Below are 23,499 nucleotides of genomic sequence, written 5' to 3' on the forward strand. Positions count from 1 at the left end.
GGTGAGCGTGACCGGGATCCTGGGCTCAGGGAGGAGCCGCGGGCTTGGCATTCTGGGCGCACCTGCCTCGATCCAACGTTCTCCGGGTTCTGTGGGCCTCGGTGTCCTCCCCTGGGACAGTGGGGGGCCGCGTCAGCCTCATCTGGCTGGAGGGATGGAAGGCAAAGAGCAGCAGTAAGGGTGGGAGAGGCCCACCGAACCTCTCGGCTTCCCCTCGTGTCCATGTTGCCCTGAAAGGAGGGTTGAAAGCCCCGGTGGCATCTGTTGGGGCCCGCTGAGCTCACAAGAAAAGGGAGGAGACGACTTAGGTGGGCAGGGCATGAGGACGACCAAGTGGGTGTCGGAAGGAACCACAGGAGTGGCCTCGGAAAGCTTGGTCAGAACCACCCGCCTCGTCCACAGCCCACGATGTAGACGTGTGTGTTGGTGAGCAGTCTGAGTTGCTTGCACTGCCCCAGGCACGGGGCTGGGCCCTCCTGGCTGGGGGGCGGGGAGGGGGACACAAAGCTGGAGGAGGCTCACGACACACAGAGTCACCATACCATGGGATGTCAGGAAGTGAGTGGGGGGTCGGGGGACAGGATGCAGAGGCAGGCCTGCCCGGGAGACCCAGGTGGAGACCCACCCTCAAAGAGGTGCTCCAGACGACGGCCTGGAAAAAGTTCAAGAGAGGTTCAGGTTCATGGTGTCAAGGGAGCGTGGGCCGTGACACCCTGCCCTGCTCCTGTCCCCTTCAGCTCCTCCCACAGCTCCAGGGGACTGATGATGGCTGCCTAGAACTCAGTTCTAAGATTCTTGAGAGCTGAGATCGATTGCTGATGTCTGCTGTGGGCACAGGCTGAAGGTTAAGTGGCACCTGAATCTGTTTCTGCCGTCAGTGACCTAAACAGAGAGTCTCAACTCTGGCTGTGTTGAAAATCATTAAAAGTACACAGGCTTGGGGCGCCTGGGTGGCTCAGTCGGTTAAGCGTCCGACTTCGGCTCAGGTCATGATCTCACGGTCCGTGAGTTCAAGCCCCGCGTCGGGCTCTGTGCTGACAGCTCAGAGCCTGGAGCCTGCTTCAGATTCTGTGTCTCCCTCTCTCTCTGCCCCTCCCCCGTTCATGCTCTGTCTCTCTCTGTCTCAAAAATAAATAAATGTTAAAAAAAAATTTTTTTAATAAAAATAAAAAACAAAGTACACAGGCTTGGGTCACAGCACAATAGACTGGGATTTGGTTGAAGTTCTCCACTCTTCTGGGGGGTTTTGTTTTTTCCTGAAAATCCCACAGCTGATTCAAATTTGCCGCTAGAGGTGGAAACCGTGAAGCAGGACAGTTCTTTCCTTTCAAACCTATAGCTTCCATTATTCACTCAACAGATATTAAGTGAATGTAGTTTAGAGGTTACCACGTGAGACAGAAGCCTGAAGAAAACATTGTTCAGAAGCAGAATTAGACCCCACATTCTACTCAGCAAGTATTTACTAAGCACCTACCGTGTGCCATGCCTGGTCTAAACCCTGGGAATACAACATTAGCCACATATCCAGACCCTGCCCTCCTGGAGGTGTTACTCCCCAACTCCCCACATCCCAAAGTCTGGAGCGAACATGAAGCCCCTCTTCACCATCCTCCAGATCCTATGTGCCTTTGAGCACTTTCCTCTTACATTTCCTTTGTAACAAGTCCTCGTTGGGGCGCCTGGGTGGCTCGGTTGAGCATCCAACTCTTGATTTTGGCTCAGGTCATGATCTCAGGGTCGTGGGATCAAGCTCGGCGTCGGGCTCCTCGCTGAGTGTGGAGCCTGCTTGGGATTCTCCCTCTCTCCCTCTCTCTCTGCCCCTCTCCTACTCTTGCTCTCTTCCTCTCTCAAAAAAACAAAACAAAACAAAACAAAAAAAGTCCTCTGTGCTTGGCAAAGGGCCTGGCACAGAGTTTATGGATTTTTAACACATATTTACTGAATGCTTACTTTATGTCTGGACTTGTGGTCCAGGTGCTGGGGATCTAACCGTGACCAAGGGAGATCCAGTCACCGCCTTCACGGATCTTGCAGTCCGCGTGCATCCGCGCACACGCAGGCACGTTTCTGCAGGGTGGGGTGGTGGTGACAAGTTTACTCGATTGTGGCCACAACAGTTGGACAACTCATGTCTACTGGGAGTGATTTTCAGGTGTATACAGAGTGCCCAAACCCCTGATGCCCTTCTAGGGACCAAAAAAACCCCACATAGGAACCCCTTGAAGACCCCACAGTCAGAAACACCTGGTTAAGGTCCAGTCTCCACCACTTTCTAGCATCTCAGGGCCACAATTTCATCCTCTACACACTGGGAGAAGCAACTTCTTGGCGGGGTTGCAAGGATTCATTGAGATAAATGAGCACTTACTATGCTCACTTAAGCGTTATCGCGCACTTACTGTGTCCCAGCACATAAACGCTGAGTCGATGAACGCGGGTTAACCATAGCGGGGTGGTTGTCAGCATTCAGAGATCATCTGGGCCAGCATGACTAGCAGAAAAGGTATTCAATAAAGGAGGTGCCAGGACAGAAGGCCAGATCCTTTTTCCTTGGCTAAGCATGCATTTCACCATTTTAAAGGTAACGTGATTAAAAGAACTCTGGGACAGTCTTGTTTGGACTCTTATTTCTTAGCGAAGCTGTGTGATCTTAGACAAAATGACCCCCTGCGTCTGGATTCCAGCCTGTTCGTGGGTTTTAAATCAATCGACAGAGCCAAAGCGCTTAGAACAGTTCCTGGCACGTACGGACTCTATTGAGTTGTATGATTCTTATTGTTCTACCTGCCACACAACCCACAGCGAGGGCCACCGCCTCCCAGCTTCAGGCCACAATCAGCCAGCAGGCCCCTCTCCGGGACTCCGAAAAGGAGCGGGGAGGAGCGCGCAGGCGCGATGGTGGGGGGGGGGGGCCTTCAGGGAAGCCCTGGCAGCCCGACGGGTGGCCATCTTGGAAAAGGGCAACGACGCCAGCTGCTCTACGTCATCAGCCTGCGCGACGGGCGAGCACCCGGCCGTCCGGGTCGCTTCGGGAGCGGTGGGTGGAGTGGGGTAGGGCGGGCGGCGGCGGCGGGCGCTGCCGGGGCGAGTGGTGGAGGGGCGTGATGGGGGAGGCGGCCGTGGCCGCAGGGCCTTGCCCGCTGCGCGAGGATAGCTTCACGCGCTTCTCGTCGCAGAGCAACGTGTACGGGCTGGCGGGCGGCGCGGGCGGGCGCGGGGAGCTGCTGGCCGCCACCCTTAAAGGCAAGGTGCTGGGCTTCCGCTACCAGGACCTCCGACAGAAAATCCGGCCCGTGGCCAAGGAGCTGCAGTTCAACTATATTCCCGGTGCGTGGCGCCATGGGGTCGGGGGGGGGGGGGGCTGGAACGTGGTGTTGAGAAGGCTTCTGAGGCCCTGAGCTGGGTCCCCATGATGGGAGAATGGGATCCGGGTGATTGAAAGGGGTGAAGGCTGATGATCAGGAGGCATTGGTGTCAGTGGTTAGGGTTCAGGATTCCTCGTACCGTGGTTATGATGATCAGGACTCACATGGAGCCAGAAGTAATGATAATTGCAGAGATGGTCGGAGATTAGCGATTACTAGAGGTCAGGGGTCGCCATGATGGGGGATAGAGGGCTCAGAAGTCTGCCTGAAACGCCAACTTTGAACTGTCCCCTCCCAGTGGACGCGGAGATCGTCTCCATCGACACCTTCAACAAGTCGCCCCCAAAGCGGGGCCTGGTTGTGGGGATCACGTTCATCAAGGTATCCAGCCTCCCTCCACCTACCCATTCCCTTCTCCTCACACGCACGGCGCATCCCCCTGAGTCTCACCCAGATGCCCCTTGGTGCCGCTCCTCTTTCCTGAGGCCAGTTTCCCATCCCAGGACTCAGGGGACAAGGGCAGCCCGTTCCTTAACATTTACTGCGACTATGAGCCTGGCTCTGAGTACAATCTTGACTCCATTGCCCGTAAGTGTGGGCTCCGGGGAAGGAGGGATGGGGAAGATGGGAAGGGGGGACCTGTCAGGTCCCCGGTGTCTATTTGCGTGTGCTCCCCTTACAGAGAGCTGCCTGAACCTAGAACTCCAGTTCACTCCTTTCCAGCTGTGCCATGCAGAGTATGTAAGCCACAGGTGTAATACGATAGAGTGTGTGTGTGTGTGTGTGTGTGTGTGTGTGTGTGTGTGTGTGTAGGGGGGGAGGCTGCAGCAAACGAGGCAGCAAACCTGCTAGAAGAGTGTCAGACTCTCGTTCTTTTTTTTTTTTTTTTTTTACAATTTTTTTAATGTTTATTCATCTTTGAGAGACACAGCATGAGCGGGGAAGGGGCAGAGAGAGAGAGAGAGAGACGCAGAATCGGAAACAGGCTCCAGGCTCTGAGCTGTCAGCACAGAGCCCGACACGGGGCTCGAACTCACAAACTGTGAGATCCTGACCTGAGCCAAAGTCGGACGCCCAACCGACTGAGCCCCCCGGGCGCCCCTCTCGTTTTGTTCTTTAGAGCACGGTGCTTTTAAGGTCGCTGTTTAGATCCTCTGAGCGCTAACTGAGCACCTGTGTCCTAGACGTCTAGAACGCTCAGGTTCTGGGGTTCTCGACTTGGACACTCGAGGACCCAGAGGGGCGAAGTTTTCTGGAGTCGTAAGCTCTGAGCTTCCAAGATCTGAAAGCTCTGCTGTTTGGTAATTCAGAGATTTCGTGATGATAAAGTCGTTCTTCTGTTTCATAGTCTCGTATTTCAAGGAGGTGGAATACGGGCCATCTAGGATATGAGGTTCTAGAACCCCAAAATATGAGAATTCCAGTCTAGAGCTCCAGATTCCATTCTAGGACATCGGTGGTCTAGCACAGCCCTTGGCAAAGTTTTTCTGCTAAGGGCCGGTCTTTATCATAACAACTCAAGTCTGCCATTGCGACACTATGTCAATGAACGGTGTGGCTGTGCTCCAGTACAACTTTATTGACAAAAATCGCTAAGTCGGATTTGGTCAGAAGGTCATAGTTGGCCAACTTCTGGTCTTAACAGGTGAGAATTCTAGACACTGATGTTCTGGATTCTAGGATTTGGATGTTGCGCCATTTTACGAGTCGGAATATCCACCGTGGCAATTTCTAAAAGTTCTGGTATTTCAAAGGAGACAGGAAACAGAACTTGGGGAACAGTGGAGTTCTAGATTAAAGAGTTTCTAGCGTTCTGGGTTTCTGCGACCCTTTCTAGAGCTCTCGACGTTCCATTCCTGAACCCACGTCCAGAATGAGGACTCCAGCAGGCAAGGAAGGGCTCTAGAAACAGAAGGTTTCTGTGATTCTCAGGTTGGAAGATTCTGTACGTGGACTCTACCTCACAGGGGTTCTAGACTTCTTTGCTTTCAGGGTCCAGGTCGGGAACCAGCTGGACACAGTGTTTCTCCTGAGTGGGAATGACCCGGCCATTCATCTCTACAAGGAGGTGAGGCAGAGGGCGGTGTGGCGGGCAGAGCCCTGCTCTCTCGGGCTGCCGTGGGCTGGTGCCAGGGTCTGCGCGTGAGACTGGCCACCGACACGTTTCAAGTCAGGGGGGTCGGTCTTCGTTCCCCCAGAACGAGGGGCTGCATCAGTTTGAAGAACATCCCGTGGAAAACCTCTTCCCAGAGCTCACGAATCTGACCAGTAGGTAAGAGAGCCCCCGAAAGAGGCCAGCGGGGCCCCGGGGAGGCGGCCTCCGAGAAATCAAGTGGTGGCAAAGCCCTCAGGGACGGTAGAGACAGAGGTGACCTCAGAGAAACTGGGCAGGGGAGGTGAGTTCAGAAAACTCCGGCCGTACACATGAAGTCGTACACATGAAGTCGATGGCGAGTGGTGATCCCAGAGAGAAATCAGGCCCAGCGGGGCCCCAGGGCGACAGGAAGGGGGCGGAGGCTCGTGGGGAGGCAGAATGTGGGGCCGGTATCTGATGACGCCCTCCGGCCCCTCCGGCCACCTGCCCACCCGCCAGCGTTCTCTGGCTTGATGTCCACAATCTCCCCGGCACATCCCGGCGACTCTCCGCTCTGGGTTGTCAGAGCGGTTATGTCCGAGTTGCCCACGTGGACCAGCGAAGTCAAGGTGATGGGCGGGGATGGGGGCCGGGCAGGGGGCGGGTTGGGTGGGCGGGGCGGGGCCCTGACTCCTCACCCCCCACACAGAGGTTCTGCAGACATGGACGATCCTGCAGGATGGCCCCATCTCCCGAGTGATCGTGTTCAGCCTCTCAGCCCCCGAGGGTGAGTTCTGGGGTGGGGGGCGACCCTGCAGACTCAGCTCCCCACTCCCAGATTCACACCCCTCTCCCGGAGCGTCCAGCCCCTGCCCATCCCTCCCATGCTCCCTCCCTCCCCTCTGCGCCCTCACATTCATTTCAGCCACTTGCCCTTGGATTCTAATCTGCGTCCTTTACCCTGGAGTTGACCTTCTGCTTTTGCTTTCGTCTAACCGTCAGCCCTCACACTGTGACTTCCTCTGATCCCCCTCTCTGGCCTCCTCACTCTGTCTCTTGCTGCTGTCTGCCCCCAAGCTTTTCCTGGGGACTCAGCGCTGCCCCCCCAACCCAGGCTCCCCTCTCCTGCCTGTGGCCTGCCCTTCCCTGATGGCTCCGTTCCCCTGACCCCTGCGGGCTGCCTTCCGCCCCTCGGGTCGTTCCTTACTCGTCTCCCTCCCTCTCTGGTCTCACACCTGTTCCTCCCATCATCTTGTCTAACCGCGAAGCTTCCCTTCATAGCACGGCGAAGGTAGGGTCTCCCTCCTCTTTCAGAGCGGTGGGGCAGGGGAGGAGGGATGGTGAGGAGGAGCCTGGAGCCTGTGCCCTCAGGCCCCGCCCCACGCGTGTCCCGTCTCCAGAGACCCAGGACCAGCCACAGCGGGAAGAGTACAGCGTGCTCGTGGCCAGCATGTTGGAACCAGCCGTGGTATATCGGTGAGCGGCCCGCACGGCGGACTCACAGGGGCGGCCTGACCTCCTGCCCCCGCACCCGGTCGTTCTCAGGAGGAAGCCCCCTCGGGTGAGGTTGTCCAGGGCTGGGCAGGTAAAGGTGATCGTGCCCCAGGGAGGGGGAGTGCGAGCGTTTGGGTCTAGAACTCGTAGCGGATCCATCGAAGCCTTGGGACGGGAACACAGATGTCTGCTCCCCCTGGACGAGCGTGTTGGCAAACGTTTAACCGCGGGCTCGTTGGGTGAGGAAGCCCTGACTTGTAGCGTTTGCCAGCCTCTGGGGTGTAACTTACTCCCGCTGTGGCGGATTTTGAGCCGCCGACGCAGTGCTAGCCAGCGGTGGCTCACCTGATGTCCGAGCTGGAACCCAGCTCCCAGGCTCCAGGGAGGCGATGTGGATGTCCGGACCGGAGGCCAGGGTGTCACCAGAAGGGATCAAGTGGGTTTCCGTTCGGGAGGGAGATGGCCCCGCCTCCAGGGGACAGAGATGGGCGTCCATACTGGTTGACAGTCTGCGTGAGCAGTCTGACGGACTTGAAGACGTCCGGGTCGGAGACGAGGGTGCCGAGGAGGAGCCGTGTGTCCAGACCTGAGCAGGGGAGCGGCGTGGGCCAAGGGCGGCGGGCACCCTGGTGCGACCGCGGTCCCCCCACCGCCTCCGTGACCCCCAGGGACCTGCTGAGCCGGGGCCTTGAGGACCAGCTTCTCCTGCCCGGCAGTGACCAGTTTGACAGCGTCCTCTGTGGCCTGGTCACCGATGTAGATCTGGACGGGCGGCCCGAAGTCCTGGTGGCCACCTACGGACAGGTGGGACCGGAGGGGTGGGGCTGCGACCCCCGGCCCCCTCCCGCCGCCCCGCCTCCCCGCGCGGTCCTAACCCCTCGCCCCCCTGCACAGGAGCTCCTCTGTTACAAGTACTTCGGCCCGGAGTCCGGGCTCCCCGAGGCCGAGCGGGGATTCCACTTGCTGTGGCAAAGAGACTTCTCCAGCCCACTGCTGGCGCTGGCACACGTGGACCTGACCGGGGACGGGCTGCGGGAGCTCGCCGTGGTCTCCCTGAAGGGCGTGCACATCCTGCAGGTAGCTGGGTTCCTCAGGTTCCGGGGGGACCCCCCCTTGTAGCGGCGCCTGGGGTGGGGGCGTTTGCTCAGCCGCCTTCTCGAGGGCGCGCTCCCGCGGGAAACACGTCAGAGGCCACGGGGAGTAGCCACGCGAGGAGGTGGCCTTGCAGGCCCCCTCTTGGAGGAGGGAGTGACCTGTTTCTGGGAGGAGGTTCTCGCTGGCCAAGGACCGTCCCAGGAGCAGAGGCCGCTGGCTGGGGAGGGGGGGGGCACCATCGTGGCAAAGGGGCTTCCGACGTGGCCTCTGTCAGCCCCAGCCCGCCCTCAGCCTCCTGACTTCAGCCCTCGGTTCCTCGTGCTTTGTCTGACTCTGTCCCTTCGCTGTGGCCTCACCCAGATCTGCCCCCACCCCCCGCCCAGTGATCTAACCTCTGCCCTCCCGCAGGGCCCGCTCCCCTCACTGCCTCGCCCTCTCCTCTGTGTGCAGCCGGCTGCGCTCCGGCCGTGGTCTGACCTCCCCCTTGCTGTCGCGTTCTGACTCCCGAACGACGTTTCCTACCCTCGTCCCGTAGCCTCCCCTCCGGGCCTCCCGCAGCCAGCCTCCGGCTTTCCACCACCGTCTGACCTTGGACCTTTCCACTTTGGCCTAACCTCGGAACTTTCTGTTGTGGTCAGGCCCTTGAGCTTTGGTCTGTTGTCCGGCCTTGGGCTGTACTTTGACCCCCGCCATGGCGGCCTAACTGCTGTATAACCCCTGTTGGGGTCTAGTCGCCAACCGTTCAATGGTCCGAGGTCCATCCCGGAACCCCCCCATTCCGTTTCACCTCCAACTAATGCAGTCTCCCCTCCAGCCTTTTCCCTGTGGCTCCCCCCCCCCCCCCACCTCTCAGGCTGCGGTCCGCCTTTGGCTCCCAGTGTGGTGCTTGCCTTGGCCGTATCTCTGGTCTGCCTCCAAGACCGTCTCTGTATGGTCTAGCCTGGGTTCTTTCTCCCGGAAGCTAACCATGCCGCCGCCTCTGCTCTTTGCTTGGGTCTTTTCCTACCGTCTGTGCCTCAATGGGATGGTCTAGGTTTCACCTCAGAAGAAAGGGGAACCGTTGGACCCCGGCGGAGAGGTCGCAGGTTAGACCCTAATGGAAAGGGCGTAGGTTTGATCCCAGCGGAAGAGGCTGTGGTCCGACTGTGGGAGAAAGGACCTCCTTCCCTGTGGTCTGACCATCCCTTCACCAAGGCCTCATCCCTCATTCAGGCCAACATCTCACTGTAATCTCTTCTGCCCTTACCTGCCAGGGTCTAGCCTCAGACGCTCCAGCCAGGGTCGCGCTCTGTCCCTCAGGTGATGCCACATTGCTGCCTTTTTCACTTTGGTTGGTTCTGTCTCCGTCCCGTTGGCCTACTCTTTGTTGGCAAGGTCTCGCCTCAGTCTCCCCCACTGTGGTCTAACCTCGGCCTCACCTCCCATTCAGGGCGGTCTGTCTCCCATGTTTTGGTCCTCCCCTGTCCTTTCCGAGTCCTAACCTCAGACCCGTACGATTGGGGCCGTCTTTGTTCTTCCCGCTGGGAATTCACTGAAGGCCGTGCCCCTGGGTCTGACCTTCACCCCTTCACAGGGACCTGTCCCCCCACCCCACCGGCTGGTCTGCGCTCCGGCCTCCCGCCGCAGCCGAGCTCCGGGCCTGTGGGATTGTCTCCTCCAGGCCATCCCGAGTGGTCTAACCTGCACCCTGGCTGCCCGGTCTCAGCCCTGCCCTCCTCTTGTCCCCCACAGCACAGCCTGGTCCAGGCCTCGGAGCTGGTCCTGACCCGGCTTCGGCATCAAGTGCAGCAGAGGAGACGACGTCAGTCACGGAGGCCTGGGGACGGGGTGGGTCCAGAGCCTGCTGAGACCCCAGGCTCCTGAGCTCCTACCCACCGCCCGCCCCAGACGCTGGTGTGGTTCACTGGGGCCGTCACCTCCAGCCATTCGTGGTGGGGAAACATCCTGAAGGAGAGGATGGTCTCCCCACATCCCCCAGTGGTAGAGCTGTGGGTTCCTGCTCTGGCTGTGCCCCGTCGTGCCCTGTGAGCCCGGCTGACACACTCCTTCTCTGTGCCTCACTGTCCCCATTTGGAAACGGGGTGATCCCCCCCCCAACTCCTGCCCCTCTTCTGCCCCAAATGAGAGTTGGTCAGCCAATGATTATTTATATGTCCGGAGGAACCAGACTTTTGAGTTGCCCTCGTTCTCTTTCTTACGTTCTGGCAAGCGGTTGGTGAGCGCCTGCTGTGTGCCAGGCTCCGCGTTGGGTGCTGGAGGAACGGAGGGAGGGGAATATGGGGAGAGAAAAGGCCAAGGTTAGACCTAGAAGTGGGACCGAAGGGAGATCACGCTGTAGACCTCAGAGAACGGAGTAGGAGGTTAGAAACGAGGCCCTGTCATAAAGGCTGGAGTGAAACCAACGTGGAAAAGACTGTAGAATCCAACAGAAAGGACTGAGGTTGGACCCCAGGGGAGAGCCCCGGGTCTGAGGTTAGACCCAAGCGGAGAGCTCTGGGTCAGGTTAGACCCTGGTGGGAAAATACAGAGCTTAAGCCTCAGAGGAAAGGATATGGGGGGAAGGACTATTGTGGGGAAGCTATGGTCACATTGCAGCAGAGGGTTTGAGGCTAGACGCCCCCCGCCCCCGGATGAATAATGCTGAGGTTGGACCCTCACAAATGACTGTGGTTAGACCTCCCCAGCAGAAAGCAAGTGAGTTTAGATCCCCTGAGATGAGACCCAGGAGGCAAAGACCTGGGGCTTGCCATGTTGGAAAGGACAAAGGTTAGACACGATTGAAAAGCCCCGGAGATCCAGGGACCAGGGAGTTTGAGGCGGAGGGGTGCTGACTTCCCTGGCCACCGCTCTGCCGGCTGTATGAATCGCCCCTCCTGTGTCGCCTTCTACAGCAAGGTGGGGGAGTCAGGTTCCTGGATCTCGGGGACCAGCAGAGGGCCGGACCGGAAGAGCTCTTGCCCTTCCCCACTGCAGGCCAGGAATAGACTCTGGGGCAGGACGGTGGGGGAGTGATTCCTGAGGGGGATCCGGGCTGGTGGGGAGGGTGGGCTCTTTCCTCCCCGTGGCAGGGTTTGGGTGGGACTCCCGCTTCCTGGGGCCCCAGGGGCAGGCACCACAGTCCCGGCCATCCGTACCACCTCCTACCACGGAAGCCCACCCAACGGTCTGACCACCCACGCCGGCCGTGAAGACCCAAGCCACCGGGTGGGTTTTTAGGAGGCAGGAGCCCCACCGGCTCTTGGCCGCTCTCGCCGTCTCCCAGAACCCAGGCCCAAGCGTGGGAAACGGCCCGGAGCTGCGTTGGCTCCCTCGTCCCCTGGCAGCCTGCCCAAGGGGTGTCCAGCCTGGACTGGCGGTGGGCACCGATCGCTGGCAGGAGCGAGGTCTCCTCCCTCCTGCTGCCCGCCTGCCGAGGCGGAGAGCTGCCATCCCCTCCCGTCCTAGGCAGGAGTGGACCGCGGTATGGAATCGAAGTGAGCGTAGTTCGTGATGGCAGGGGTCTGTGAGGCGTGTGCGCCCCTGTGTGCCCGCTTCAGCACTCGCGATTTTGTGCCTGCAGGAGCCTGGGACGCTCGCCTGGTCCTTTGCGGTTTCCTTTCTGACTTCTTACTTGCTCCTCAGCGCGGGGCAGCGCGCCGTGTGGTGGCTTAAGGGCGTTGGAGCCTGGAGCCATGCTTGGCCGCTCTGTGCCTCAGTTTCCCCATCTGCAAACCGAGGCCGGCCGCAGCGACTTCGCAGGGCTGTTAGGAGGACTAGCGGTGTCAAGGCAGGGCAATCACTTAACGAGAAAATTTGCAACACCGCGCAGCACGTGGAAGGGGCACTTTGAATGGCAGCTGCTGTTACTATTATTGATGGGTGTGCCTTTGTGGTTGTTGCCGGCTTGCTTTGCGAGGTTATATGTCAGCAGGCGCAGCATGTGAATTTGGATCTAACTCTGGCTAAACATTCTTGCCCTCCCCCCCCCCTCCCCGGTTCTGTGAGCCTGTAACTATTTGTAGCTGTTTTTTTGCCTCTTCGGCCCTTGTACGGATCAGTGTGTGTTGGGGAGGGCAAGGATGCTTGTGAATGACCCTCGGCACCCCACCTACCGCACACACTCACACACACACACACACACACACACACACACACACACACACACACACACGCACGCGTCTGCCGCTGTCCCCTGCCTGTAGTGCTGAACCTGCAGGGTGGGTGGGAGGCTTGGGCTCCCCCCAACCTCCTCTCTCCAGGCCCCTCCCCAAGCCTCCCCCGCCTGTCGCCTGCCTCCCTTCTCCCCGCCTCCTCCTCCTCCCCTCCCTCTCCGGCTCCTCCTCCCTCCCAGCACTCTCCCCCGTCCCTCCTCCTCCCTCTCTCCTGACTCCCCCTCCCCCGTGTCCCTCCCCCCTCTTCCTCTCCTCCTTCTATCCCCTCTCCCTCCCCTCCTCCCCGGCTCTCCCTCTCAGTCTCCAGCTTCTCTCTCTCTCTCTCTCTCTGTCTGTCTGTCTCTCTCTCTCTTTCCCTCTCTGTCGGGCGGAGGCGCCCACCACCGCCAGCCCAGTGCTAGGGGGACCTAGTCCAGGCTGTAGCTGCAGGTAAGAGACCCCCAGTTCTGGGAGGGGGGGAGCGTGGAGGAAGGACGGTATTGCCCCAGGCGGGTGGAGGGGGACATGTGAGGAGCCAGGAGCCGCTCTTCCCTGAGCTCATTTATGGGGGGTGGGGGGCTGCATATTCCGGGCGGGGATACCGGGTCCCCTCTGTGGGGTGGAGGCACCGCCAACAGCCAACATCCTCAGCCCCTCCTGGGTCCCAGGGAGCCTGGCCGGCTGGGGAGGGGATGCCTCCTGGGTACTGAGGGAGCGAGAACACCCCAGCCCGTCTGGGGCAGCCCCCCTTCGTGTTCTCTCCCTCCGCCCCCGCCTTCCTGCGTCTGGGTCTCGTCTGTCTCTCCACATCTCTCGGGGGTCCTGTCCTGCAGAGTCTGGCTGCCTCTCTGAGTCCCTTCCCCTGTGTCTCTGTCTGTCAGTCCCTCACTCCCGCCTCTGTCCCTCTGTGTCCCTCTGTGCCTGGGTCTGTTCTGTGTCTTTCGGGGGCTCTGTCTCTAAGTCCTTGGTTTCTTTCTCTCTGCCTTCCTCTTTCGCCATCTGTCTGTGTCTCTCTCTCCCTCCTGTCTCTGCTCCCCGGTGTCTCCGACTCTCCTGTCTCTGCGGGTCTCTCTCTCTCTCTCTCTCACACACACACACACACACACACACACACACACATACACTCTCTCTCATTCTCTCTCTCTCTCTCCCCTGCCCCTCTCCTTCTCTCCATCTCTGTCTGTAGGTATGCGGTCTCTGTTTCTCTGTCTCCCTCTCTTCCCTGGTAGCGGGTTAACTCTCCTACACACCTCTGTCCCCGCCCCTGGCAAGGGGGAGACCTGGAGGAAGAAGATCCCCACCCCCTGCAGAGTGGGCTCCCCCAGAAGCCAAGGAGTCCCCCAAACTCCTCTCCCTTCTGCCCAGCTCCCGCCCATCCTCTCGGCAGGCTTGTGCCCATCCCTCCCCTGAGGACAGAGCTCCTCTCCTCCCTCTTCTGGTAGACTGGACGGTCCTTCCTGCAGTCTGACTTCTGTACCTTGTCTGCCGGTTGTCCAGTTCATCGCTTGCCTCATCCATCCTTTTGACAGTTGCTGAGCGCTCTTCCTCCGCCAGGCACAGCACTACGTCCTGGGGCGGATCAGGCCGGTCCTTTCTGCAGACTTACCTCCATCGCTCCTCAGGGCAGACCAGCCTCAGACCCATCCCTCGTGGGGGTGGATCCCCATCCCCCGGGGGCCCCCGGAGGGCCCCTCTGAGTCTGGAAGTCCCTGGCCAATACATCCTCCTCTTTCCTGGGGGGGGAAGGGGACCCAGAAAGGTGGGCGAGAGTGAGTGACAGGGGAGAGGTGTGAGCCCAGCCGCAGCAGCCCCCGCTGTGACGGGGTGAGGTCCTCGAGTACCCACGTGGGGCCCGATGGGTTCAAAGGAGCACCTCGTTCGGAGTCCCATGCCTTGACTTTCCATCCTCCCCTGCCCCGGAGTGGAAGCTGCCTGACCTGGCCAAGCTCTCTTCTCCCTCCGGACCTCGGTTTACCCATCCGTGCGTGGTAGCCCTGAGCACTGAGACTATGTGTGACCCCCAGGCTGGGACACGGTTCACCCAGGAGCAGGAAGTGGGTGTGTTTAGAAGCTCGGGTCCCCACCTCTGAAGTCTCTCCGAGGAGCGCGGCGGGCAAGCCCTGGCCCCACCAACCACAACCAGGAACCGTGACCTCGCTCGCCAACGTGAGGGAGGGAGGGAGGGGGTCCCACCCGGCAAGGCCAGACTGGACCCCCTTCCCTTACGCTTGCAATCCCGCCCTAGACAGGAGGTGTCTGAGACCCCGAGAGGCATGTGAGGCAGAACCGGGGCGCTCACCACTGGCCCAGCTGGGCACCTGCCCACGAGGGTGGGGGGACATCGGGAGATGCTATCATCTGCCCTCCGGACTCCTACCCTGGCCTCAACCTGATCCTTTTGCCCCCGGATTCTAAACCCAGATTAGGTTTCAGGGCTGCTGGTGGACGAAGAGAGGCAGAGACAGGCGCCTTTAGCAGAGAAAGTCCAGCTGTCCCCAGCGACAGGGCTCAGACCTCTTGGTCATTCATTTCACAAATATTTATCTCGTGCTTTCTCTTCCTGACCGCCCCCCCCCCCCACTCCCCTAAGGCCTCAGGTTTTGCAGGAAAAGGGATTGAGCCAGGATGCTTTGCCCATCCCCTGGGAAGGAGGGCAGGCATGAGAACCGCCCCCCCCCCCCCCGCCGCCACGTTGGCTGGCTCTGGCCTCCCTTGAGGACCGCAGCAGGAGGGACAGGTGGTTAGATGTGAGGGGGCACTTTCCAGGCCTTGGCCCTCCCATGAGAGAGGGAGTTAGATGCTTGAGATGAATTCCTGACTCCCAGGTGGCCCTCGTTTCTCCTGGAAGCCGGGGAGAAGGGAGGGAGAAGAGAGGGTGAGTCTTTGCTTTGGATCCTGGTGGGTTTGTAATTATGCCTAAGTTGTTGCTAATTAGGGGGCTGCTAATTAGATGTATCATTAGGGGCCTTGCTGAGGGGGCTAATTGTGCCGTGGCCCTTTAAGAATCCCCCCTCTCCCCGCCCACACACACACACACACACACTCCTCAGGGATGTTCTGCCAACATTCTGCCTCCCTCCCCCAGAGGAGCGGGCTCCCAGCCCTTGAGTACGTGGGCGTGTTTTGGGGGCAGGCTGTGGGTTAGACTCGGAGAAGAACTTCCAGACAGAAATGGAAGTTACTGGGAGAACTGAGGTTGGTGGCTAAGGCAGGGGTCAGACCTCTCCTTCTAGTCTCAGTAACCCCCCCCCCACCTTTTTTCAAAACAGGCTACTGGGTTACCATGGCAACATAAGAGTGGGGCCCAGGAGCTGGGAGTTGGGGCGACTCCCAGAGAGAGAAATGAAGCCAGCGTTGGTGCTGGGGGCTTTGAATGAGTTTTTAACCTCTCTGAGCCTTGGCCCTCTCATCTATGAGACCCCTAGGGCCTCGCCAAAGTGGGGTGGTGTCATTTTGAATAGAGAGCTCAGGGAGGGTGATGTCTGAGCAGAGAATTGGAGAAGAGAGGGTGAGTATGTAGGGAACAGGGTCTCAGGAAGGGGGAAACAGCAGGCGCAAAGGCCCTGAGGCAAGAACTTGTCTAGCATGCGAGGAACCCGGAGGTGGCCGGGGCCAACGAGTAAGGGGGACAGGGACAGAGATGAAGCCAGAGAGGGAATGAGGAGGCCAGACCACACGAGACCTTGTCCAGGGCGAGGGCCGCAGTATTCTGAGACTCAGTTGGGAGAGACACCTGCCAGCATCGCAGGGAAAGATGTGAGCCAGAGACCCTCCAGCAGTCTCTCTGCAGCCCCACCTCAGACAGACAGACAGACAGGCAGACGGACATCCCAGCACCCGCCAAAGCCCAGGCCCCGCACAGGAGCCCTCTGAGGCCACCAGACGTAGCTCACGAACTTAGGGCCTCCAGCCCCTGGCCTCACCCACTAAATCATCCGGCCTGTGTCACTTGGGGCCTGGCTTCATCCATCCATCGTTCGTCTGTGGGATTCGTCTGTGTGGCCGGGCGGGTCCGCAGCCCATTCTCTTTTCAGGGCCACATAACGTTCCGCTGCCCCCCCCCCCCCCCCCCCGCCCCGAGCTGTACTTCTCCATCTGCTGCTGACAGGCATCCCATCCGGGCGGGTTCCGGAGGGACGCTGTTAGAAACAAAGCGGCAGCCGCGGACATTGTCGTGTGTGTGGCTTTCTGGCAGACACGCGTCCTAGGGCTCCTGGGTGCCCAGGTACCTGGGGGCGGAAACTGCCGGCCAGTAGGGTGCAGGACATCCAGCCGCAATTCCCCAAAGTGGCGAGAGCAACGTCCACTCCGCCAGCAGCCTGTGACGCCCGTCTGTCTTTATCCTCCTCTCCCGGTCTCTGTCTCGCGCTGTCTCGTTGCGTCCCTGTCCCTCTGTGGCTCCCTCTGTCCCCACCCTCCCCCTCCCAGCCCCCAGCAAGCCTCGGGGGGTCCCGTGTGAATGGGCGGGGTGTGTGCCCCTCCCCCACACTTCTTCCTCCTCCCCCACAGGACCCGACACCCTCCATGGCTCCCCTGGCCTTAGTGGGGTTTGCACTCCTCCTGGGGACGGCCCCGTGCTCGGGGGCGGCCACCCCCACCCCCTCCCTGCCACCTCCCCCGGCCAATGACAGCGATGCCAGCACAGGGGGCTGCCAGGGCTCCAACCGTTGCCAGCCGGGGGTCCTGCTGCCCGTTTGGGAGCCTGATGACCCGTCGCTGGGTGACAAAGCGGCGCGGGCCGTGGTCTACTTCGTGGCCATGGTGTACATGTTCCTGGGCGTGTCCATCATCGCCGACCGCTTCATGGCGTCCATCGAGGTCATCACGTCCAAGGAGAAGGAGATCACCATCACCAAGGCCAACGGCGAGACCAGCGTGGGCACCGTCCGCATCTGGAACGAGACCGTGTCCAACCTCACGCTCATGGCCCTAGGCTCCTCAGCCCCCGAGATCCTGCTGTCTGTCATCGAGGTCTGTGGCCACAATTTCCAGGCGGGCGAGCTGGGCCCAGGCACCATCGTGGGCAGCGCCGCCTTCAACATGTTTGTGGTCATTGCCGTGTGCATCTACGTCATCCCAGCCGGCGAGAGCCGCAAGATCAAGCACTTGAGAGTCTTCTTCGTCACTGCCTCTTGGAGTATCTTCGCCTACGTCTGGCTTTATCTCATCCTTGCCGTCTTTTCCCCCGGCGTGGTCCAGGTGAGCAAGGACCCATCGGCACCTGCTCGGGGCACGTACGTCGGCAGAATCCAGAGGGGTGGCTCCCTGGGCCCGGAGACTTGGTTCATGCGTTCGCAGCAATGCATGCTCACATCGGGGAGGGCCGCCAGGTATGGTTGTGCAGGTTGTGCACAAGGGCGGTGGGCCGGGGAAGGCAGTTTGGGGCCGGAGTCCATCGAGTGCGCCCACGCCATGTCTGGAGGGCTCCCGCAGCACCTGGAAAGGGCTCATCTGCCCAGAGGGGGCGGCATTTTGCAATATAGCCGTCCAGAAGGAATGGCTTGAGCTCTTCTAACAGTGCCATACGCGTTGACAGAGTCCTTGTGGTCTCTGCAATGGCTACCACAGGTCACAGCCTAGCTAGGTATTTGCCAGCTATGGAGTCGTGGCTCGCAAAATTCACTCATCATTCATAACCGATCTCTGATGTTAGGATAATTCATGCCGCATCGCTGAAATTTACACTCACTCCGGTCCAACGCAGGTATGAACCGAGTCCGCTGCAAAGACCACTTTGCACGATTCATTCCAACAGTGAGACACAAGCTGGCCCCGCCGCTCCGTAACTTACGCCACCCCCCCCCCTCCATTCACATAACCAGTCGCCTCTCGTCTGTCCAGCGTCTTAACCGCGCTCCGCTAAGTCTCCCTGGAAGACGTTTGCCTAATTCATTTCCCACAACCCCAAGACTGCCACCTACATCTGCATAATTTATTTATGGGTCTGGCCCAGTTCGTTCACACACATGCATAATTTATTTGAGGCTACCCAGAATTCCCTCACACATGTGCACAGTCTAGTCATGCAGATCTGTCAGGTTTTGCCAATTACAGGGGCATGTCCAGGAAGGAGCTGAGTGTTAGAAGCATAAAAATTCCTTGCAGGTGTTACAGAAACAGAACCGAGGGGCCAGCAACCGCAGAGAGCTGAGGGAGAGATAGTAGCACCAGAAGACAGGGATGAGAGAGGGAGAGAGACAGTTGGCTGCAGTCGACTCGCGGCTGTGATGGTGAGTTTCCTGGCTGCCAGGGTGAAAAGTATAGAAGGAGCCATCACACAGTTCTCAAGCACGAGTCAAGAGGATGGCGTCCTGACTCGGGTTTTCAAAGTGGTCTCTGATGAGGATCTAGAGCAGAACTAGGACAAGGATTTTAGACACCGTGAGCCAGCCGGAGGAGGGACCGGAATATCCCTTTACTCTGCTGATGTGAAATACTTACGTAATAAGAGAGAGGTCTTCGCGAGTCTTGCGGTTGGGTGCGTGGAGCCCAGAGCCAGACACGCTCGAGTCAAACCCCACTTCTGCTGCCTCCCAGCTGTCCCTTGGGCGAGTTCCTCGCCTGCTTTGTGCCTCAGTTTCCCCACCGGTCACCCGGGTGTCGTCATAGTACTGACGTCAGAGGGCTGTGTGGGGATCGAATAAACCACACGTGGAAGCGCTCGGGACAGCAGGCCTAGCACAGAGTAAATGCGAGCCATCCCTCCCATCACTAAACTCGCCTGTGCCGTTGCCCAAAGGAATCTCTAATGGAACAATGCGCGTTTCCACATGTAAGCGCTTCGGCATGGCCACTTTAAAAGTCGTGATGTGGGAGCCAGCTGCCGGCACCTACTTATCCTGAACAAGTTTGGGCTCAAGAGGAAGAAAAAGATGAGGAAACAAGGCATGCAAGGAGTTGAGCAGAGGAGTGGGTAGCTACAAGATTAAAAATAAGTGTATTCAGCATAGATTAAACCATACAGGAAAATACTTTGTATATATATAACAGAGTTGAGTTCTAGACTCCGACGATTAGAAGATTTTTCACCTGAGAGAGAGAGAGAGAGAGCGAGCTCATGCGCACCAGTGGGGGAGGGGCAGAGAGAGGGGGGGAGAGAGAATCCCAAGCAAGGTTCTGTGCTGTCGGTGCAGAGCCCGATGCCCGGGCTCGAACTCACGAAACGTGAGACCATGACCTGAGCTGAGATCAAGAGTCAGCCGCTTCACCGACCAAGCCACCCAGGCGCCCCTCCAGCAGGAGGTTCGGAAGTGAGGCAGGACGTGGGACAATTCTGTATTGTGTGGGACCACCCCATGAGTCGCTGGATGTCGCCATCTGGGACCGCATCCCCCTCTCCGGTCACGGTGGCAACCCACAAACACCCCTAGATGGGTGAGAGCCCCCCCCCTCTTGGGGGTGTCCTTGTGCACTGAACCTGTCTCACTTCTCCCGCAGGGTAGGCAGGTCCGTGGGCCCATCCGCAGTGGGTGCCCTGGAAAAAGGATGTGAGCCTCCTAGAATCCACCTTTTCTTTACCTGCAGGGAGGAAAGCACATCTTCGAGGTTTGAGATGGTCTTCTGATTAGGGGAGCATTCCCCTGCCCTACACATAGTGGCCAGTTCCGAGGCCAGAGTTCACATTACACCTTGTGTAGAAAATTCAGCTGCCTTTCACAAACCTGCCTGCTGGCTTTGTGAGGCTCCTGCCTTCTCTCTGGGCCATCAGGAAACCCAGCGACCAGGGTCGGGGTGTGAGGATTGGTTGGATCTTCACAGATAGTTTCCCTTCTGGGCCCGGGTTAAAGATACCTCCGGGGGGCCAGCTGATGGTAAATAATCGTTCACCTCTTCCTCCTTATCTTTAATGCGGAGGGTGACCATGGGCGGAGGAGTCCTGGACCTGCATGGGTAGAATAATGGTCATGTTAATTTTGAGCTCTTTTCCATGTGTCCGGAACCGACAGTGCTAAGCGCTAGGGGGTACATAAGCTCATCCAGCCTTGGGGCCGTTCCCATTTTTACAGGCAAGAGGCTGAGCCACACTTGCCGCTTCTAGAAGCAGGATCTGAACTCTGCATTGCCTTGTCTCTCTGGGGAGATACAGCATGTAAACACAGGAGGAGCTTGTTTTATGGGGCTGTAATAGGAGCCAGACTTGTGCCTCTTTGAGAGTCAGAGTCCCGTCCCTAAGGGCCAAACGGATTCTAAGGAAGGAGAGTCCGGCAAGGGCTGCATTGGCGGGCGGGGGGGAGGGGGGGGCGGAATCGGGGAGCTTGGGGAAGAGGTGAGCGGCCCCGGGTGGCGGGTGGGGTTTGGACGAGTCCGGGCGTCCCAGGTGAGGAGGGGTGCAGGGGAAACGGAGCGGGGCGAGAGAGACAGGCAGGAAGGGACACAGGCTCCGCCCCCTGGGAAGAGGCACACACCAGCCGACACCGAACGAGACGGAGGCAGGGAGAGGAGACGACGGCCTGGACAGGGAGACAGAGGGAGACGGGGCGAGGCGGAGACGAGCCGACCGGAGAGCGCAGCAGAGAGGGACGAGGCGGGGCGGGGACCGAGAGGAGGACGGACGCGGGACGGGGGGGGGGAGGGGGGGCGGAGAGGGGGCGCCCGGCGACCACGCCCCCCGCCCCCCCCCCCCCCCCCGCCGGCGCCGGGCGGAGGGAGCCGCAGGGGGCGGCCCGACGGCGGGCGGCGAGCGCGCCCCCTGGCGGCGCGGCGGTCCTGACCCGCGCGGCCGCCCGCAGGTGTGGGAGGCGCTGCTGACCCTCGTCTTCTTCCCGGTGTGCGTGGTGTTCGCCTGGATGGCCGACAAGCGGCTGCTCTTCTACAAGTACGTGTACAAGCGCTACCGCACCGACCCGCGCAGCGGCATCATCATCGGCGCCGAGGGCGACCCCCCCAAGAGCATCGAGCTGGACGGCACGTTCGTGGGCGCCGAGGTGCCGGGCGAGCCGGGCGGCCTGGGCCCCGGCCCCGCCGAGGCCCGCGAGCTGGACGCCAGCCGCCGCGAGGTCATCCAGATCCTCAAGGACCTGAAGCAGAAGCACCCGGACAAGGACCTGGAGCAGCTGGTGGGCATCGCCAACTACTACGCGCTGCTGCACCAGCAGAAGAGCCGCGCCTTCTACCGCATCCAGGCCACGCGGCTGATGACGGGCGCCGGCAACGTGCTGCGGCGACACGCGGCGGACGCCTCGCGCCGCGCCTCCCCGGCCGACGGCCCCGGCGAGGACGAGGACGACGGCGCCAGCCGCATCTTCTTCGAGCCCAGCCTCTACCACTGCCTGGAGAACTGCGGCTCCGTGCTGCTGTCCGTCACCTGCCAGGGCGGGGAGGGCAACAGCACCTTCTACGTGGACTACCGCACCGAGGACGGCTCCGCCAAGGCCGGCTCCGACTACGAGTACAGGTGGGTCGGCTGTTCGCGGCCCCGGGCCCGGCGGCCTCCCGGCGACCTCCAGCGCCCACGCTTCCCTTGCTGTGCGCGCAGGCCTGCACCGTTCGCTCATTCGCTCGCTCATCCGTTCGCTCTTGCTGTTGCTTTTTTTTTTAATGCTTTTTATTTTAGAGAGAGAGAGAGAGAGAGAGAGAGACAGAGTGTGAGTGGGGGAGGGGCAGAGAGAGAGGGAGACAGAGGATCCGAAGCAGGCTCCAGGCTCCGAGCTGTCAGCACAGAGCCCGACGCGGGGCTCGAACCCACCAACCTCCAGATCATGGCCCGAGCCGACATGGAGAGTCTCTCGCCCTCCCCACCCCCTCCCCCCCGCCAGGTGGCCGAGTCTGGGACACTCTTGTAGACATTTGCCACACGCTGCTGGACAAGCCACGTAGCGTGGCCGCGCCCCGCCCACAGGCTGCCTTCCCGTGTTTATTATCTACCTGTGGGTTTCGGGGGTTGACATCACCCTGGGTTAATTATTGTAGCTCCATGACATGTACTGTCACCTGCTGGAACAGGTTCCCCTCCACACACACACACACACACACACACACGCACACACACCATTACTAAAGTAAAAAGGTTTACTGAGCACCTACCATATGCCTGCAGGGTATACACCATGGAGAACAAGACAGCTAAGGTCCCTACCCTCAAGTTGCAATAAGGTTATAAGCCATTAAATACATAAAAACATCAGGGGGCTGGTAAGCGCCATGTGGGAGAACTAAATGAGATGAGAGGAGAGAGGCAGTGCCCAAATGAGCCCCAGGTCCTTGGTTTCTGCCGCGGAGAAACGCACCCTTTGCACCCTCCTGAGTCTCGCTGCCCGGCTCCCTGCCCTCTTTTTGAGCAGATCTGTGATCTTCCCCCGTTCGGCAATTCCTGCTGAACACCTACTATGTGTCAGGGACTATATATATTTTTTTAATTTTTTTAATGTTTATTTATTTTTGAGACAGAGAGAGACAGAGCATGAACGGGGGGAGGGGCCGAGAGAGAGGGAGACACAGAATCGGAAACAGGCTCCAGGCTCTGAGCCATCAGCCCAGAGCCCGACGCGGGGCTTGAACTCATGGACCGCGAGATCGTGACCTGAGCTGAAGTCGGACGCTTAACCGACTGAGCCACCCAGGCTCCCCCTATATTTTTTAACGTTGGTTTATTTTTGAGAGAGACAGAGCGTGAGCGGGGAAGGGGCAGAGAGAGAGGGAGACACAGACTCCGAAGCAGGCGCCGGGCTCCGAGCCGGCAGCGCAGAGCCCGACGCGGGGCTCGAACCCACGGACCGTGGGTTATAGAATGATAGCTTTACGGTATATTCTGCTGGCTGACGCGTAGGTGTCTCATAGTTTCCTACGGTAATGACGACACTTCTCACGGGTCTCCCACCCGCCAGGAACGGACCTGGGCAGTGGGGACCGGCCGTGAATGCAACACGTCCGGGCCCTGCCCAAAGGCAGCTGACGCTCTCGCGGGAGAGACAGACCATTGGGAAGCAGACACCGAATACGTACAATGTCAGTGGCGAGGGCTGTGAGGAAAGCAGAGCGGAGACTGGGAGGCAGTGCTGGTGGCCGCGCTGTTGACAGGGTCCCCTCGGCCACGCCTCCCCTTCACTCCCTTCTGGGAGTAGAGCTGAGGCCGGACTCTTGGAGGATCTTTGGTCCTCACCTCCTGCCGCTGCCCTGCCCCTCCCGCCTCCCTTTAAGGCTTCTCGTCCTAGGGCTGAGTGCTGTGTTTCGCCAACCTTTCCCTCCGCCACCTCGGATAGCCCAGTCTCCCCTGCGTGCCGCTGTCACGCCTTCGCGTTTTTCCACTGCTTCGGGCATTTGTGGGTCACTTCCCCCCACCTAGGGCAGTCCAGGACCCTCGTATCGGGCCCGTCCCCATTCACTTCTCCTGCCCTTCCGC

The 23,499-nt window shown here is 59.7% G+C and overlaps 2 protein-coding genes and 2 long non-coding RNA genes across 9 annotated transcripts in view; 2 read left to right on the plus strand and 2 right to left on the minus strand.

Annotated features, from left to right (window-relative positions):
- Positions 1-1,784: 1,784 nt before the first annotated feature.
- Positions 1,785-2,873, minus strand: LOC102900821. Of its 2 annotated transcripts, XR_891152.3 has the most exons (4): positions 2,788-2,873; positions 2,403-2,494; positions 1,954-2,070; positions 1,785-1,845 (listed from the first exon to the last, which is right to left on the minus strand). It is a non-coding gene; the product is annotated as an uncharacterized LOC102900821 (long non-coding RNA). The 2 variants fall into 2 exon arrangements; XR_442016.4 differs by having other exon boundaries at positions 2,403-2,867.
- Positions 2,874-3,056: 183 nt separating this feature from the next.
- On the plus strand, positions 3,057-10,199 carry KPTN (kaptin, actin binding protein). Of its 3 annotated transcripts, XM_006941074.5 has the most exons (13): positions 3,057-3,330; positions 3,667-3,749; positions 3,872-3,956; positions 4,051-4,105; positions 5,301-5,436; positions 5,567-5,640; positions 5,962-6,071; positions 6,152-6,229; positions 6,843-6,918; positions 7,605-7,740; positions 7,831-8,013; positions 9,285-9,330; positions 9,763-10,199. In XM_006941074.5, the coding sequence occupies exons 1-13, from the start codon at positions 3,108-3,110 to the stop codon at positions 9,876-9,878; spliced, it is 1,401 nt and encodes a 466-aa protein (XP_006941136.3). In that variant the 5' UTR covers positions 3,057-3,107; the 3' UTR covers positions 9,879-10,199. The 3 variants fall into 3 exon arrangements, with proteins under 3 accessions (XP_006941136.3, XP_006941137.3, XP_006941139.3); XM_006941075.5 differs by lacking the exon at positions 9,285-9,330 and having other exon boundaries at positions 3,061-3,330; XM_006941077.5 differs by lacking the exon at positions 9,285-9,330 and having other exon boundaries at positions 3,065-3,330; positions 5,361-5,436.
- A 2,236-nt stretch (positions 10,200-12,435) lies between these two features.
- The window catches only part of SLC8A2 (solute carrier family 8 member A2), a 28,850-nt gene continuing 17,786 nt past the window's right edge, over positions 12,436-23,499 (plus strand). For both annotated transcript variants that reach the window (XM_023245973.2, XM_023245974.2), the window contains exons 1-3: positions 12,436-12,611; positions 16,671-17,360; positions 20,891-21,555. In XM_023245973.2, coding sequence (XP_023101741.1) covers positions 16,686-17,360; positions 20,891-21,555 — 1,340 coding nt within the window. In that variant the 5' untranslated portion in view covers positions 12,436-12,611; positions 16,671-16,685. The remainder of the gene's footprint in view (positions 12,612-16,670; positions 17,361-20,890; positions 21,556-23,499) is intronic.
- On the minus strand, positions 18,115-20,723 carry LOC105261244. Of its 2 annotated transcripts, XR_002738668.2 has the most exons (3): positions 20,567-20,723; positions 19,823-20,043; positions 18,115-19,679 (listed from the first exon to the last, which is right to left on the minus strand). It is a non-coding gene; the product is annotated as an uncharacterized LOC105261244 (long non-coding RNA). The 2 variants fall into 2 exon arrangements; XR_002149784.3 differs by having other exon boundaries at positions 18,115-20,043.

The sequence above is a fragment of the Felis catus genome, chromosome E2 (genome assembly GCF_018350175.1).
Source record: "Felis catus isolate Fca126 chromosome E2, F.catus_Fca126_mat1.0, whole genome shotgun sequence".
NCBI lineage: Eukaryota > Metazoa > Chordata > Mammalia > Carnivora > Felidae > Felis > Felis catus.

Bases quoted from the DNA above. Each gene is read 5' to 3' on its own strand.
- KPTN (XM_006941074.5), top strand. From the start codon at position 3,108: ATGGGGGAGGCGGCCGTGGCCGCAGGGCCTTGCCCGCTGCGCGAGGAT. The intron at 3,957-4,050 runs GTAAGTGTGGGC...CTCCCCTTACAG, and splicing joins CAATCTTGACTCCATTGCCC to AGAGCTGCCTGAACCTAGAA. The intron at 6,072-6,151 runs GTGATGGGCGGG...CCCCCCACACAG, and splicing joins CGTGGACCAGCGAAGTCAAG to AGGTTCTGCAGACATGGACG.